The sequence below is a fragment of the Phoca vitulina genome, unplaced genomic scaffold (assembly GCF_004348235.1).
Source record: "Phoca vitulina isolate PV1807 unplaced genomic scaffold, GSC_HSeal_1.0 scaffold13, whole genome shotgun sequence".
Taxonomy (NCBI): domain Eukaryota; kingdom Metazoa; phylum Chordata; class Mammalia; order Carnivora; family Phocidae; genus Phoca; species Phoca vitulina.
In genome coordinates this window covers 15,588,079-15,606,077 of record NW_022589716.1, presented here as the reverse complement: position 1 = coordinate 15,606,077, position 17,999 = coordinate 15,588,079, and the positions used below count along the sequence as shown (strand labels likewise).

The window sequence follows — 17,999 nt, the reverse complement described above, 5'->3', positions numbered from 1 at the left end:
AAGCCAGAGTCCCTGCTTGACATGGGCAGGACAGCGCGAAGCTAGCCCCTTACCCAGGTATGTATCCCAGCCTCTATCTCTGTCCTCTCTCTCTCGTCTCTCTCTGAATGGCACTGTCTTTTTCTCCCTCTGAATCTGGGTGAGTGCATGTCCTGAGTATTTGCTCCTTACCTCTGCCCCTTTATCTGTTTTCCTCCTCTGTCCCTGCCTTGTTCTTTCTCTGTGTGTCCCTCTGTATCTCTGCCATCCCCGCTTCCCCTTGTCCTTTGTCTCTCCAAGTTCTGTCTCTGGCATGCTCTCTGTCACTATCAACGTCTGTCTGGTCATCTGTGCACCCTCATCCACCTGACCCTGTTCCCATCCTTCCACCCTGTCTGGCCCCCAGCTCCACGGGACATCCTTCCAACGTCATCCATGGGCCTGGGCTCCCAGACTCTAGGTCAGATCCCATGAACATTCAAAAGCATACTCTTGTATCTGAACAAAAGTGGGGGGGTGATAATTTGAATTTCAGGAAGTTGAAGTTCTATAAAATCTCTGTGGGTGGGGTCAGGCACCAGCTCACCTTTCTTTCCTGGAAGGACCTAGACAGCAGGCCAGAGTGGGTGGGAACATTTTCATACTTATCAAAAGGAAATGTAGATTTGCTCTTGCTTTTGTTTAACTATCAAGGACTGACTCAGCCCAACTGTTTCAATGGCAGGCATTAAGCCTCCGGTCTCTTATCTGGGTCCTTGGTGGTTGGGCTTTGGAGGCCATGTCTGTTGAGATGGATTCTCAGGATAAAGAAGATTCTCGAGTGGGGAGTGGAAGAGTAGTGGGAGCAAGTCCTTGCAGTCAGAGCTGCTCCAGCTGGCTAGAGACTTGAAACAGTTACCACCAGCCTTACCCTCCCCTCCCCTAGGTTTCTAGAGACCTACTGGGGGTCTTCACAGCTGCTGAATCACTGGTAACGGCCCAGCACCTCGGGGGTGACACAGGTGAAAGGTGGGACCTAGGGCTCGAGAAGGGATGAAACTCCAGTTTCAACTCTCCTCTGGGACAAAAGGCCCTGGCAGTGGGACCCTGTGGGGATTGGGCAGTGGAGACCTGCATCCAAATCCTGGCTGTGACCCTTACAAGCTCAATAACCCTGGGCTTAACCATGGTGAGTCCTGGCTTACCTACCCCTAAAGCGGGGGAGTGTGAGGATTAAAGGAGGTATTTGCATATATAGCACCCCACGCAAACTCACCTGTAATGTGAGCGTTCTCATTACTCTTCATGTTGGCACTTCAGCAGAAATCACTTGAGCTTTTGTTTCCTGATGTTTTATTGGAGCTAGCTAGCTCAATGTCTCTCAGCTGGCTGGAGGGACCGAGGGATGGACGGATGGAAGAGTGGAAGGGTAGAAGGATGGACGGATGGAAGGGTGGAAGGATGGAAGGATGGATGGATGGATGGATGAATGAATAAATTAATCCTCCAAGAGACAGTGGCTGGCAGACTACACCTTCCTCTACCTGCCAATCTGCACCCAAGAAAGACATGTTGAATTGAATATAAGATTCTAGGGGCAAAAGTGAAGGAGAGGTGGAGGCAGAGAATGAACAGATGGCAGATGGTGAGGAACCAAACTGAAAGGTCTGTGATCTCCTCAGTCAAGGTACCTGTCCCTAATCGTGCATCTTATTCATTTTCAGACTCCAGGTGCCAGTTTCCAATTTGATTTCCTTCTCTCCACAGGCTAACGCTGACCCCAAGCCACTCCTCACCTGGACAAGATGAGAGTGTCAGGTAGGGGCCATGTTCCGAGGATTCAAAGTCTCAACGTTGAGGTCTGATATGGGTTTAGGAATCATTTTTTCTATCCGGAATGCAGTCAGTCCCTAGACTCAGAGGTTGTTTGACTGTCTATGCTCTCAAATGTTCAGACCAGACTAACTCCAGGAGGAAACCCATCCAGGGGGAGCCTGGAAGAGGGGAAAAGGCAACTTGCTGCCCCTAGGCTGAAGGGCTGGAGAAGCTTTGGCATCATGGCCCCACCTGGCCTGGATCACAGGGACTGACCCAGTTCAGAGCACAAGTTTTAGAGTCAGCACACGTTCCTGGGTTCAAACGCCACCTCTGTCACTTACCAGCTAAGTGACCGCCTCCCTGAGCCTATTTCCTTATCTGCAAACTGGGAATGATCAGTAGTATCTGACGGAGATTTACCATGAGGATGAACTGAGATAATGTATGTGAAAGTTGTTCGCCCGCTGCCTCAAACAAAATGGCTGTATAATGTGAACTGATACCCAGGGAGAATTCTGGGTGCCTCCCACCACACTGTCCCCCAGAAGATGAGGGACCTCCCAAAGACCTGAGCCCTGCCCCACAGGATTCAGGGGGCCTTCTCCCCCACCCCAAGTAGCCAGAGGCCAGCATAAGACCCCAGAGCTGAATTCAGGGCCACGCAGAGGTCAGGGGCGGAGCTAGAGAACGTGGCTTGATGGCAGTGGGGCCACCGAAGTCCCTGGGCTGGGGGGCGTAGTGGAGCCCGCTTCTGGCCCTCATGGGAGAGTGAGAAAAGGGAGTGAGACCGGGAGCTCTGGGAGCTCTGGAGACCAGGAGTCTGTCCTATGTGGGGTCGCTCCCCACTGATGCAGAAGCAGTCAGGCTGTGAGGCCGGGAAGCCACCTCAGCAAGGCCAGTGTGTGTTCCTATAGATAGCATTGTGTGGTTATTTGTGGCTGCTTTCAGGGGGAGCAATGGAAAATGTGAGGGACCAGCCCCTGCCCCAAGCCACTCTGGAGGCTGCCTACTAGTGACAACTATCACCTCCCTCCCAACAAGCTGTGGGTTCAGAAGCGAGGCTATTGAACCATGTCCACTCTGTGATTGAGGCACTCCTGCCCAGAGAGGCTGAGCTTCTGCCCGAGGTCACACAGTGGCACTGGCTGCCTGGAGCGCTGGACGCAGCCTTCCCAACTTCTGTGGCGGGGCTCACCCCTCGGGCTGTCTGCAGCAGAACCTGCCTCCTGTTTTGCTGCCACACACTCAGGCCTCACCACAGGGTACTGGATAAAAGTGCAGATTCCCAGGCCTCACCCCTAAGGAGTCTGTCTCTGGATGGCTAAGTGGAGCCCAGAAAGGAGCATTTCTAACCTTTTCTCCCAGTGGACCCACTTTGGGAAATGTGGCCACGTAATCTTGCAGCATGATCTCACCATTTGGTCATTGCATGGATTCACACATGGTCTCACCCGGTGGTCTCCTGACCTGGTCCAAGGTGTGGGCCTTGGTCTGGGGCTACTACACGGGGTCTCCTGGTGGGGTCTCATGACATGGTCTCACTGTGGGGATTTGGTAAGGACTCACAAGTAAACTTGCTATGTGGCCTTGTGATGTAGCTTCATGGCAGGATCTCCTTGTGCTACAGGTGTGCTTCGCCTCCTGGCCCTTATCTTTGCCCTGGTCGCCACATGGATCTTTATTAGCAGCTACAGCAGCTTCAACATGAAAACTCTCCGTCTGCCCCGCTGGCCAGGTGAGTGGGGGTCACTGCTGGGTGCAGGGACTGTGGACCGGGACGGGGCCAAGGATATACCTCCCTCCATCTGTGGGTGACCCAGGAGACAGCCAGACATGGCAGGGTGTGCACAGCCTTTGGGACTCCAGCCTTTGTGGGGGTGGAGGCTGCCAGGGAGGCTGGAGCCCATGGGGAGCAGAGAAGTGTTCCAAGGCCCTGGCTATAACATGGGCCTGCACCAAGGGCCATTTTGGAAATGTGATTCCAAGAAAAAAGGACAGAGGGAAGAAGAAAAGAAGGAAGGAAGGGGGGAGGAAAAGAAGGGAGTCAAGAGAGACAAAACTGAGCACTGAGTGGCATCCAACTGCAGCTGCCATCACCTCTTCCTGAAACACTCTTCACACAGATGTCCCTGTAGGCAGCTCTTCTCCAACTTCAGGTCTCTGCTCAAATGTGACCTCCTCAGAGAAGCCTTACCCAACAACCCCAGCTGCAGCCATGCCCCCTCCCTCTACTTTAGCCCCTATGTCAGCCTATTTCCTTCAGAGCTTCACCATCAGCCATCATTAGGGTGTTTATTTGTCTATTTGGTTGTTGTCGATCACCATTCCCTAGAATGTAAGCTTCTTGAAGGCAAGGATTTTATCTTGTGTACCTCCATTTCTCTAGCCTCAGTGCAGGGCAGATGCTCAGTAAACATTTGATGAATGAAAGAAAAATGAATGGATGGATGGATGGATGAATGATGGATGGGTGGATTGATGGATGGTGGATGGAAGGGTGGGTGAATGGATGGATGGATAGGTGGGTGGATAGATGATGGGTGGATGGATGGGTGATGGATGGATGGGTGGATGGATGGTGAATGGATGGGTGGGTGGGTAGATAATGGATGAATGATGGATGCATGGATAGATGGATGGGTAGATGGATGGTTGGGTGATGGATGGATGAGTAGATGATGGATGGGTGAATGAATGATGTATGGATGGATGATGGATGAGTAATGGATACCAGTTACTTAATGCATAATCTCATATAATCTGCACAAATGGCCCCATGAAGTGATCCATGGTGTGGTTGTGGAGTGGGTTCATACATGACCTCATGGTGTGGTTTTATGTGTAGTCTAAGAAAAGAGAAGCTCAGGGAGCTTCAGGGAGATGAAGAAAGTTGCCCAAATTTCCCTTATAGATGTCAGCAGGAATGGAAACCCAAGTCTCTCAGGTCCAAATCCTTTCAAAGGAAGGAAAGAAAGGGAAGGGATTTATGTCTCTGCATTTGTCCTCCTTGGATTTAGAGAACGACCTCCACTGACATAGTCAAACTTAATAGCCTCTAGTGGCCCAGGCTAGCTCACAGCTTCACAGCAGTGAGAAGCCAGTCACCCCATAGATGAGTCTCCGAGATCCCGCACCTCATCCACTTCTTGTCAAGCACGGCTCACATCAGGATGAATTATATAGACCCATGGTGGCCACCCTGCCCCCAGCCCCAGGGCACTGCTCTTACAGAGATGGACTTGGCTGTGCTGACAGCCTGGGAAGAGATGGGCCCAGGTCAGGGTAGGAGGCTCAGAGCAGAAGTGGAGTTCAGGGGCATCCTCTAGAGGAGAGAGCCCCAGCCTGAAGCGAGAGAGAGGACAGTGTTTGAAAGTACACCCCAGAACTCAGCTACCTGAAGTCTGATGAATCAGTACCTCCAACCAACAGTCATGGAGCAACTATTCTGTATTAGGTCCCACGGACCCCAAAATGAGAAACATGTGGCTCACGTTCATGGTCTGAGTCGGGCACACAAACAGACTTGATTACAGGATATACAAAAACAAAAGTGATGATCCAGAGTCTTGAGAAATGCTTACAGTGACAGGACAGATAACCAATGGGAAAAGTGGCCATGGAAAACCATGAATGTTCAGCCACGGAAAGGGGTAATACTCATTTTCTTCAGAGGTTCCTAGCCTGGCTGCACAGACCCCCCACCTTATTATTTAATGCATTAATATAGAAGCACATATATTACTGTAGCACAAATTTATGTTTTAATATTTTATTATTATATTGATATATAGTTGGTTTCCATTCTATTTTATTTTATGCATTTAATAACATGCTCTGTTAGAGTAGGTAGTGCCGCGTGCGCGCACGCGGGCGCAAAGGGGGGTGGCAGCAGTAAGTGAGGGAGGACTCCCTGACAGGGTGGGACTTTTAGAGCTCAATTCAACATCCTCCACGGGAGGAGAACGCTTGGCCCAGCCAATGCCACTCCCCAGCCTCCAGCAGGGGGCGCCCAAAGCACTTTCTCGCTAACCAGATTGTGTCCTCTTGTCCAGCAGGTTTGGACTCCCAGGCAATCCGTGAGTATCACCCCAACCCTGCCTTTGCCTTAGGGTGAGACTTCCCAGGGCTGCTCCTCCTGGCCCTGCAGGCCCCAGAGAAATCCTGGTGTCCAGAATCTGCCCAGCTCTCTCCTCCCATGGCCCCATGGTACCTTCTGAAGCCCCCAAGCCCTGTAGCAGTAGAGGCCTCCTCTCAGCCCTTCAGACTGATGGAGATGGTTCAACTCTCCCTTCCCCAGCACCCCCCACCCTGCCCTGCAGGCTAGATTGCCTCCCTAGTCACAGCACCTGGCCCTGCACAGCCACCTCCCCACTCTGACCCCCACTGAGCCCGAGCCCTGAAGATGGGCTCTGTGCTTATTATCATCATGCAGACCCCAGGCTTGGTTCACAGTTCCTGTTCCAGAGTACCAAGGGCCATGTGAGGCATCCAGGCACTCCTAGAGGCATACAGAAGGGGGTGCTGATTGTCTGTTGGGGTAGAAGTACCCAATGTGCCGGGAGAGATGGGCAAAGTGTTCTGGGCTCCGGGAGGGCTACCCCCTTCCAGTGGAATGAGGTTAGAGAAGGCATCAGGGAGGGACTGGCAAAGGCCTAGAGGCAGGAATGTGTGGGGCTGCAGGGGAGATGGTGGCTGGAGAGTCAGGCACTGGGAAGTGGGAATGCTGATGCCTCCAGTGCTGGATACTGCAGCCGTCCGAGCAGGGCTTCAGCAAAGACCCCAGCTCCCAAAGCGTGGAGAAGGTGGAAAGAAGGGACAGTTATGATGATGATAATAGTACAATGATGGAGGGCCTACTATGTGCCAGACACCATATTCAGAGCTTTACAGGCATCTCATGCAATCCTCACCACCATCTTGGGTAGGTGCTCGGACTATCCCCATTTTATAGATGGGCAAACTGAAGCTCAGAGAAGTAGAAATCTCTTGGCCAAGGCAACACAGTGGTACATAGTGGAGCAGGAGTTCACCTCCAGGCTAGCCCAGAGCCCACCCTCTCCACACCTCCTTTCAAGAGGCAACATCTCCGAGTCCCCCTTCTCCCACCCCAACATAGTAGTGACTGAAGAAGGTCATAGTTCCAGGAACAGAATTTTGCCCGAGAAGGGCATGGGAGCCCCCGTGCACTGTGGGATTACAGAGAGCAAAGACCATAATGGATGAACGCAAACCATCCGCCCCACACCTGCGACTCCATTGACCTGAAGCCTCCTGAGTCATATTCTGAAGTAGACACAGAGTGTCACAGCATCTCGGTGCAAACACTCAGGCATCATCTGCTAGGGGCATGGCAAACCCAGGCACACGTGCTGCCTCCCACCCTGCCCGCTCTCCTGGTCGACACTGCCAGTCCCAGCCCTTGCCCTCCAGGCCCACAGGTAGCCTCTACAGCTCTATCATTAAGCCTCTAATAGCAGATCCACTGACAGTTCAGAGAAAAGCTATTTGACAGCTCTTATCTAAACCAACTCCCTCGTTTTACAGCTGGCAAAGGTAAAGGGAGAGATTCCTGGTGAGTCACGCCTCAGATAACTGAAGAGTAGCCCACATTTCCTGACTGCTCCCCATCCAATGCTCAGCTTCACATCCTCAGCAACAGCACTAGGGGTTCCCAGAGGGCTTGGGTCTCAGGGTTTGAGGCAGCTGGTGGGGGCAGCCCCCCAGCTCGAACCCAGAGAGCAAATCCCCTGCCTCCCAGTGGCTGAGCCCCCTGGACATCAACCCCGTCATCCAGTAGCTGGACCGTGAAGGCTGGATGGTCAGAAAATCCATTCTGGAAAAGCCTGCTTAAGCCAGCCTGTTGACATCAGGTTTATCAGACTTAGCTGCAGTTGATTAGGCTCTGGGCAAACTCTAGGATGGTGTCCAGGGCCTGGAACAATCCCTCTAGCATAGGTGAGAACGTCTGGTCTCAAGAGTAAACTGGCCTCTCTATGAGGGGACAGGGGACCAGAGGTTAGGGCCCAAGGCTCATAGGAGAAGAGGACCTCTCCGCACCCTCATCCTCAGCCTTCATCCTCACCTTCGGGCAGGTGCTGGGCCTCCTGAGAAGGGTCCTCTCCAGAAGGTGGGGAAGGGGAGTCAGGTCCCCACGTCTCCAGCCCTCTCTGTCCTGAGCCACAGGCCTAGACACCCACTCTCCCCTTAACAGCCCCTTGTGGGTGTCTCAGCTCTTGGCCGTCACTCTGGTGACAGTGTCCTGGTTTGAGCTCTGGTTATACCTGAAACTCGGGGGGACGGGGGGGCACAGGGCAGAGAGCCTAGGATAGGCTTTCCACTCAGGCCTCCCGGGCTACCCACTTGGTGAGGGTACCCTGGCCGGAGCGGCATTCACTCCCAGGAAGGAGCACCTTTACCAAGTCTTGCACCAGTGGATTGTGTCCCCCAGGAGGGGCACTTTTCCCTGGTGCACATAAAGGCTCCCTAGAGGCTGGCAAGGTCCTCATCACCCTGACCACATCGTTTCTCCCAGCCTGGAGCCCTGCCCTGCCCAATGCTCTATGCGTTCATTCCGTGAATATTTATTGAGTGCCTACTATGTGCCAGGCACAGGAGTTCCCGGCACGATTCAACAAGGTAATAAATGTAAAGTGCTTGCCGCAGTGCTCAGCACACAGCAAGCCCTCGGCGTGCGCCAGCTTCTGTCAGGAAGCCTGTGGGTTTGCTCCAAGCGCGGGCTGCCATAGCCCAGCCAGATGCTGGCCCGGGGCTGGAGGAGAGACGCTGCCCGGTCATGGCTTTCCCTTTGCAGGTGAACTTTCTCTAATTCCATGTTTACCCAGTCCTCCCTAATGGTACTTTCCAAACTGTCAGGTGGTGGTAAAACACACACACACAACACGCATTAATATAAATTAGAACCTGCCAGGCTGTAAGCGCAGGTGACGGATATCCCAGCTCACAGAGAGTCCACGGAGGGCCGAGCATCGGCAGCTGTGTTTGGGGGTCTTTCATACATCCCCCGCCTTTCTCGGGCCTCCGGGTCCGCCCCGTGAGGGCCACGTGGAGAGGACGCGGGACTTAATTAGAACCAGGCTCTGCGCCGGAGCTAGAGCTGTAGTAGAAACCCTGAAAAACTCGAGGGCGGCCAGACACACAGCCGGTGTCCTGCGTCTTCGACGGGGATGGCTGGAGGCCCCATGCGCACGCAGAAAGGGGCAAATCCCCCGCCACCGCCACCCGCCCCCCGACTCAGGCGGTCTGCAAAGGCGCCTTGGGGAGGAGGCCTCTGCGCTAGGTCCGGAGCCTGCCCCCCGCCCCGGCCCCTCGCCTGCTGAGCCTGCCCCCCCCTCCAGCCCCTCGCCTGCTGAGCCTGCCACCCCACCGGCCCCTCGCCTGCTGAGCCTGCTCCCCGGCTGGCCGCTCCCCTGACTCCTCCCGAGCCCCTTCCCCAGCTGCCTCCACCAAGGGTTGGTCTGTTCCCTCCACAGCGGTCGTGAGGACCAAGTGTGGTCTCAGCAAGCCCTGCCCGGACAACTTCTTTGCCTTTAAAATCAGCAGCGGAGCCGCTAACGTCGTGGGCCCCAAGATGTGCTTCGAAAACCTTGTGTAAGTTTCTTGCGTTTCCTTTCTTTTCATTGGTTCATTCGGAAATTCGGAGGCTGCAAGTGCAGGCCCTGTGAGCGGCCCACACCTTCCACTCGCGTCCTTTTCCTCTGGGTGGAGGAGGCACAAATAACAATAACCCGGACAGCTTCCCCATCCGCCAGCACCTCGCTGAATGCTTCCCGGCTTCCTCTCATGCAATCCCCCAACCCTCCCAGAGGTGGGGCTCCAATTATCCCCTTTGCAAAGATGAGGAAATGGAGGCTCAGACAGCATTACCCAGCTGAATGGTGGCAGAGTCAGGATTTTGAACTCCGGTCTGCCTGACAGCCAAGCTGCTGGGCTTCCTATAAAGGGCAATGCCTCTGGGGAGAGTTCAAAATCAAGATCCAGGCATCAAATTCAGATGCAGCACATGCCAGGGCTTCCATCCAGGTACAAGACAAAGACTATGTACCCATTATCCAAACCAGATGGTAAAGGCCCCTGAGGCAGTAAGTTTATCCTACAAAAGGAGCCAGAGACTGGTGTTTTTTTTATTTCTTTATTTAAATTCAGTTTAATTAACATACACTGTATTATTAGTTTCAGAGATAGAATTTAGTGATTCATCAATAGCACACAACACCCAGTGCTCATCACATCACGTGCCCTCAATGCCCATCACCCAGTTACCCCATCCCCCCCCACCTCCCCTTCAGCAACCCTCAGTTTGTTTCCTATGATTAAGACTCTCTTATGGTTTGCCTCCCTCTCCATTTTCATCTTATTTTATTTTTCCTTCCCTTCCCCTGTGTTATCTGTTTTGTTTCTTAAATTCCACATGTGAGTAAAATCATATGGTATCTGTATTTGACTTATTTCGCTTAGCATAATACACTCTAGTTCCATCCACCTCCTTGCAAATGGCAAGATTTCATTCTTTTTTATGGCTGAGTAATACTCCTTTGTAGATATATACCACATCTTCTTCATTCATTGTCAGCGGGTATCTGGGCTCTTTCCATAGTTTGGCTTTTGTGGACATTGCTGCTATAAACATTGGGGTGCAGGTGCCCCTTCAGACCACTATGTTTGTATCCTTTGGATAAATACCTAGTAATGCAATTGCTGGGTCGTAGGGTAGCTCTATTTTTAACTTCTTGAGGAACTTCCATACTGTTTTCCAGAGTGACTGCACCAGCTTGCATTCCCACCATCAGTGTGGGAGGGTTCCCCTTTCTCCGCATCCCCCCCAACACCTGTTGTTTCTGGAGTTGTTAATTTTAGCCATTCTGACTGGTGTGAGGTGATATCTCATTGTGGTATTGATTTGCATTTCCCTGATGCTGGGTGATGTTGAGCATTTTTTCATGTATCTGTTGGCTATTTGTATGTTGTCTTTGGAGAAATGGCTGTTCATGTCTTCTGCCCATTTCTTGATTGGATCATTTGTTCTTTGGGTGTTGAGTTTGATAAGTTCTTTATAGATTTTGGATACTAGCCCTTTATCTGATGTCATTTGCAAATACCTTCTTCCATCCTGTAGGTTGTCTTTTGGTTTGTCCTCTGTCTCCTTTGCTGTGCAAAAGCTTTTTATCTTGATGAAGTCCCAATAGTTCATTTTTGCCCTTGCTTCCCTTGCCTCTGGAGATGAGTCTAGCAAAAAGTTGCTGCGGCTGAGGTCACAGAGGTTGCTGCCTGTGTTCTCCTCTAGGATTTTGATGGATTCCTGTCTGACATTTAGGTCTTTAATCCATTTTTAGTTTATTTTTGTGTGTGGTGTAAGGAAATGGTGCAGTTTCATTCTTTTGCATGTGGCTGTCCAGTTTTCCCGACACCATTTGTTAAAGAGACTGTCTTTTCCATTGGATATGCTTTCCTGCTCTGTTGAAGACGAGTTGACCATAGAGTTGAGGGTCCATTTCTGGGTTCTCAGTTGTGTTCCATTGATCTTTGTGTGTGTCTTTGTGCCAGTACCATACTGTCTTGATGATGACAGCTTTGTAATAGAGCTTGAAGTCCGGAATTGTGATGCCACAAGCTTTGGTTTTCTTTTTCAACATTCCTCTGGCAATTTAGGGTCTTTTCTGGTTCCATACAAATTTTAGGATTATTTGTTCCACTCTGTGAAAAAAGTTGATGGTATTTTGATAGAGATTGCACTGAATGTATAGATTGCTGTAGGTAGCACAGACATTTTAACAATATTCTTCTAGTCCATGAGCATGGAAAGTTTTTCCATTTCTTTCTGTCTTAATTTCTTTCATGAGTGTTCTATTGTTTCCAGAGTACAGATCCTTTGCCTCTTTGATTAGGTTTATTCCTAGGTAGCTTATGGTTTTGGTGCAGTTGTAAATGGGATCAATTCCTTAATTTCTTCTGTCTCATTTTTAGTGTATAGAAATGCAACTGATTTCTGTGCATTGATTTTATATCCTGCCACTTTGCTGAATTCCTGTATGAGTTCTAGCAATTTTGGGGTGGAGTCTTTTGGGTTTTCCACATAGAGTATCGTGTCATCTGCAAAGAATGAGAGTTTGACTACTTCTTTGCCGATTCGGATGCCTTTTCTTTCTTTTTGTTGTCTGATTGCCAAAGCTAGGACTTCTAGTACTCTGTTGAACAACAGTGGTGATAGTGGACATCCCTGTCCTGTTCCTGACTTTAGGGTAAAAGCTCTCAGTTTTTCCCCATTGAGTGTTATTCGCTGTGGCCTTTTCATACGTGGCTTTTATGATACTGAGGTATGTTCCCTCTGTCCCTACACTGTGAAGAGTTTTAATCAAGAAAGGATGCTGTACTTTGTCAAATGCTTTTTCTGCATCTATTGAGGATCATATGGATCTTGTTCTTTTATTCATGTGGTGTATCACATTGATTGATTTATGGGTGTTGAATCACCCTTGCAGCCCAGGGATAAATCCCACTTGGGGTAAATAATCCTTTTAATGTATTATTGTTGGGTCCTGTTGGCAAGTGTCATGGTGAGAATTTTTGCATCCATGTTTATCAGGGATATTGGTCTGTAATTCTTTTTGGTAGGGTCTTTGGTTTGGGGATCAAGGTAATGCTGGCCTCATAGAATGAGTTTGGAAGTTTTCCTTCCATTTCTATTTTTTGAAACAGCTTCAGAAGAATGGGTATTAATTCTTCTTTAAATGTTTGGTAGAATTCCCGTGGGAAGCCATCCGGCCCTGGACTCTTGTTTGTTGGGAGATTTTTGATTACTGCTTCAATTTCCTTGCTGGTTATGGATCTGTTCAGGTTTTCTAGTTCTTCTAGTAGTTTATAAGTGTCCAGGAATGCATCCATTTCTTCCAGATTGCCTAATTTGTTGGCATATAGTTGCTCATAGTATGTTCTTACCATTTTTTGTATTTGGTGTTGGTTGTGATCTCTCCTCCTTCATTCGTGATTTTATTTGCTTGGGTCCTTTCTCTTTTCTTTTTGATAAGTCTGGCTAGGGGTTTATGGATCTTATTAATTCTTTCAAAGAACCAGCTCCTAATTTTGTTGATCTGTTCCACTATTCTTTTGGTTTCTATTTCATTGATTTCTGCTCTAATCTTTTTTTAAATTTTATTTTATTATGTTAGTCACCATACATTACATCATTAGTTTTTGATGTAGTGTTCCATGATTCATTGTTTGCCTATAACACCCAGTGCTCCATTCAATACATGCCCTCCTTAATCTGCTGTAATCTTTATTAATTCTCTTCTGCTGGGTTTAGCGTTTATTTGCTGTTCTTTCTCCAGCTCTTTTAGGTGTAAGCTTAGGTTGTGTACTTGAGACTTCTCTTGTTTCTTGAGAAAAGCCTGTATTACTATGTACTTCCCTCTTAGGACCGCCTTTGCTGCATCCCAAAAGTTTACAACCGTTGTGTTTTCATTTTCATTTCTTTCCATGAATTTTTTAAATTCTTTAATTTCCTGGTTGACCCATTCATTTTTAGTAAGATGCTCTTTTAACCTCCATGTATTTGTGTTCCTTCCAAATTTTCTCTTGTGATTGAGTTCAAGTTTTAAAGCATTGTGGTCTGAAAATATACAGGGAATAATCCCAGTCTTTTGGTACTGGTTGAGACCTAATTTGTAACTCCGTATGTGATCTATTCTGGAGAATGTTCCATGTGCACTTGAGAAGAATGTATATTCTGTTGCTTTAGGATGGAATGCTCTGAATGTATCTGTGAAGTCAATCTGGTCCAGTGTGTCATTCAAAGCCCTTGTGTCCTTGTTGATCTTCTGCTTAGACAATCTGTCCATTGCTGTGAGTGGAGTGTTAAAGTCCTCTACTATTAGTATATTATCAGTGTGTTTCTTTAATTTTGTTATTAATTGGTTTATATAATTGGCTGCTCCCATGTTAGGGGCATAAATATTTACAATTGTTAGATCTTCTTGTTGGATAGACCCTTTAATTATGATATAGTGTCCTTCCTCATCTCTTATTACAGTCTTTGGTTTAAAATCTAATTTGTCTGATATAAGGATTGCCAACCCAGCTTTCTTTTGATGTCCATTAGCATGATAAATTGTTCTCCACCCCCTCACTTTCCAACCTGGAGGTGTCTTTGGATCTAAAATGAGTCTCTTGCAGACAGCATATTGATGGGTCTTGTTTTTTTATCCAATCTGATACCCTATGTCTTTTGATTGGGGCATTTAGCCCATTTACATTCAGGGTAACTATTGAAAGATATGAATTTAGTGCCATTGTATTGCCTGTAAGGTGACTGTTACTGTATATTGTCTGTGTTCCTTTCTGGTCTATGTTACTTTTGGGCTCTCTCTTTGCTTAAAGGATCCCTTTTAATATTTCCTGTAGGGCTGGTTTAGTGATCACAGATTGTTTTAGTTTCTGTTTGTCCTGAAAGCTCTTTATCTCTCCTTCTATTCTGAATGACAGCCTTGCTGGATAAGGTATTCTTGGCTGCATATTTTTCTCATTTAGCACCCTGAATAAATCATGCCAGTCCTTTCTGGCCTGCCAGGTCTCTATGGACAGGTCTGCTGCCAGCCTTATTGTCTACCCTTGTAGGATAAGGACCTCTTGTCCTGAGCTGCTTTCAGGATTTTCTCTTGAAACAGGTGTTTTAATAGGGATTCTGGGGCGCCTGGGTGGCTCAGTCAGTTAGACGTCTGCCTTCAGCTCAGGTCATGATCCCAGGGTCCTGGGATCAGATCCCACATCGGGCTCCCTGCTCTGCATGGAGTCTGCTTCTCCCTCCGTGCCTCCTCCCACTCGTTCTCTCTCTCTCTCTCAAATAAATAAATGAAATCTTAAAAAAAAAAAATAGGGATTTTGAACCTAACTCCAACTCACTTGAGCAAAAGAAGGAACTTAGTGATTCCCATATACAAAATGCACAGATAGCAGGCTTCAGGACCAGCTGGATCCAGAGGTTTAAACCATGTCATCAGGGGTCCCTCTCACACCATCTTTAGCTCTGTTCTCTTTTGTTAGATTCAGTTTTCTCAACATGAAAATGGGTTGCTTTCTGTGAAGGAGGGAGGCCACTAGCTGGCTGACATATCAGCTGAAGCTGGCCCCCACAGAAGAGAACTTACCCATCCAAATTATCCCTATAAAAGTCCCAAGACTGAGTTTCATTGGCTGGCCTGGGTCCCATGACCATACCTGGCTCAGTCACCGTGAGCAGGGACACAGGATGCTCTACTTGTCCGGGCCTGGAAGACCCGAGGTCAGTCCCAAGAACCACCTAGTCTGAGAGTAGAGAAGGACGGTTTTCCCAAGAAACACCAGAAGACCGGGCTGTGGGTGCTAGGCAGCCAGCAACACAGCCGGACCCCACCCAGCAGTCCCAGCCTCTGCGGGATGGCAGCAACGCTCTGGTTTCTGCCTTCTTCCCAGCAGCTGGGCCTCACTGCTTGGGGGAGGTGGGCCGGTCCCACCTCCAACACCTCAGAGCCCCTGGCAGGGACCTTCCCTCTTTTCCAAGCAGACTGTTCTCGTCCAAACATGCTATGAGCATTCCTCAGAGAATCCAGCCCACCGCTCGTTTCCAGGAGAAAACAGATGGCCCAAATTATTCTGTGTGTTTCCTAATGCTTCTGCATAGCGCCATGTGGGCCCCCTCAGAGTTCCAGAGTCACAAAAGCAGAGTGTTCGCTCCACACTTGGGACCAACTGTTGTATTTTGTTTTTCTTCTTGTTCAGGATCATGAGTCCTGTGAAAAACAACGTGGGCAGAGGCCTGAACGTTGCCCTGGTGAACGGTGAGCTGTTGATCCACCCCCCAGATAGCCCCCACCATGCTCTTAATACTGCAGATGGGGGCTATGGGGAGGTAGTTAACATTCATTCAACCAATACTGGCTCAGCTCCTACCACGTGCCTGGGGCCATCCTCTAGTGCGTGGGAGGGGAAGCTTGTGGGGACAGAGAGTCTAAAAGACCTGGTCCTACTCTCCAGAGTCCTGACCAGGCCTCTGTTGTGTGCAGCTATCCCAGGAGGACATGCTTCTCCTGTGAAGCATGACCCCATTCTCAAGGGCATGCAGCCTAAACCAACACACATGAAACCATGGGGGGACAGCCACCAACAATGTGAGGTGATGAGGTGATTGCACACGTTCATTCATTCATTCAACAAATATTGACAGCAGCTACCCTGTGGTCTCCATGAAGTTGACTGCCAGCCCAATGGGGTGAGCATCTATGAAGGAGAAGGAAGCACATCCCTGAGAACTGGGACACAGAGCTGGGGATGGGGGTCATCAGGGGAGGCTTCCAGAGAGCGGTGTTGGTCAGCTGAGCCCTGAAGGATAGTAGGGGTTGGCCAGAAAAAAAGTAGGGGAGGCTCCTTTGAGGCTGGGGCAACACTGTGCAGGGAGCAGAGAAGGAAGGAGTGGGGAGAGGGATTGGGGGCCACACAGGGTCTTTCTGGATGCACCAGAGAAGGAGGGATGACAGGTGCAGCAGGGAAGGGGGGCAGGCAGGATGGCAGGGTGAGGGGCTAAGCATCCTGCTAAGAAGTATGGGCTTGAAGCTAAGGACAATAGGGAGCCTCAGAAAGGCTGTGAGCAGGGTGTGAGGGCCTAGCCCTGCACTCCAGAAACTTCCTTCCAGCTTGGAGTAGGGAGGCTGGAGGCAGGGAGATGTGGAGGGAGGCCCACAGCCTCACTACCCTGCATCTCCTGCAGGGAGCAACGACAGGCCAAGCCTGAAACAGGGACACATTTCAGGAGGGGGTGGGTTTACAGGGACAGAGTCAGGACCAGGTGCTCTGCCCTGGCCAAGACCCTCCTCTCTGCCTTTGGAGACGCATGGATGAGATGGAGAGCAAAGGCCAATTCCCTGAATCTAAGAGCCACTTCCTGGGACAGAAGTCAGGACAGGTGGACAAAGGGCACAGCAGACACTCAGGAAGGAAAAGGCCAAGTGTGTGTGTGTGTGTGTGTGTGTGTGTGTGGCATGACCATGTGAACACACTTAGGAAGTGACAGGGATTGGATTGGTTGCTCCTAGGGGAGCCATCTCCCTTCTGCCAAGAAATCCTGCTGAGTCGGGGGAAAGGTCAAAGCCTGGAGCAAAAATGGAGCCTTACCCAGAGCAGGAGGTCAGAAGGCAGCCCTGGCCAATTTCCGGGGAGCCCGAGAAAGGTGGGGCCTGGGAGGGGCAGGAGGCTGAGCAGGGCATGCCCCCTCCAAAGTCTTGAGAAGGAGAGTGAGGCCTGATTCACTCCATTGGCAGGTCCTTCCTCCTGGGAGGGCACAGCAGCTGTTCTACCTAATCCCCGCTCACCCCCCATCCCCGAACCCTCCCCATTGGGCAGGAGGTGGCCCTGGCCACAGCCCATCTGGCTGAAACCTGCTGGTTCTCTCCTCCCTGAAATGGGCCACTGCAGAAGAAGACCTCTTTGAATAGTCTCCCAGGAGACAGGCTCAGACTAGGGCCTCCTCCTCTTCCCCTCATAAAGCACAGACAAAAACAAGCATCAGTAACACCAAGAGCTAACGTTTATTGAGCCTTCGCTCTGTGCTAGCTATTTCATTCAACCTCCTCCCCATGCCAGAGTGGAGTTGTGCACAGTATCCCCATGTTCCAGGTAAGAAAGTGGAGGCTCAGAGAGGTTAGGCCACATGCCCAAGGTTACCCAGCCGATAGAATCATCTAGATTTGAACCTGGATCTGATTGACTCCAGGTTGTAATCACTCAGCTGAACTAACTTCCCTAGACTAAAAACCTCTCGAAGCATCTACTGCATGCTAGCTGAGGAGAAGTCCAAGGAATCCTTCTCAGGGCCTCAGGGTCTCGTCTGCATATTAAGCCAGCAAGGATTGCTAAAGATTGGTGGTTTTCGGTCTTTTAGGGGGAAGAGATTCCTTTAAGAAACTGTTCAAACTATACCTCCTCCCCCTAATTCCAGAAAAATATACAAATGAACATGATCACAGTTTCATGTGTGCATAGACCCCCACCCCTTTCCAAGGACCCTACACTGGTGGCTCTGAGAATCCAGGAAGGGCTGCAGTGTAAACCCCCCCCCCCCCACCCAGCAGGAGAGCCTCCACCATCTAGACCCCTGTCCCTACCCTCTTCAGGGATCCACAAACTGGCTTGGGGGGAAGGGACCCGGGGAGAAAATATAGAGCTGCCATCCCCTCTGC

At 49.9% G+C, this 17,999-nt stretch overlaps 1 protein-coding gene across 1 annotated transcript in view; it reads left to right on the top strand.

Annotated features, from left to right (window-relative positions):
* Positions 1-1,763: 1,763 nt before the first annotated feature.
* Positions 1,764-17,999, top strand: part of FAM3D (FAM3 metabolism regulating signaling molecule D) — a 25,385-nt gene continuing 9,149 nt past the window's right edge. Inside the window, exons 1-4 of the mRNA XM_032411631.1 lie at positions 1,764-1,776; positions 3,404-3,511; positions 9,219-9,384; positions 15,547-15,605. Of these exons, the coding sequence (XP_032267522.1) occupies positions 1,764-1,776; positions 3,404-3,511; positions 9,219-9,384; positions 15,547-15,605 (346 nt within the window). The remainder of the gene's footprint in view (positions 1,777-3,403; positions 3,512-9,218; positions 9,385-15,546; positions 15,606-17,999) is intronic.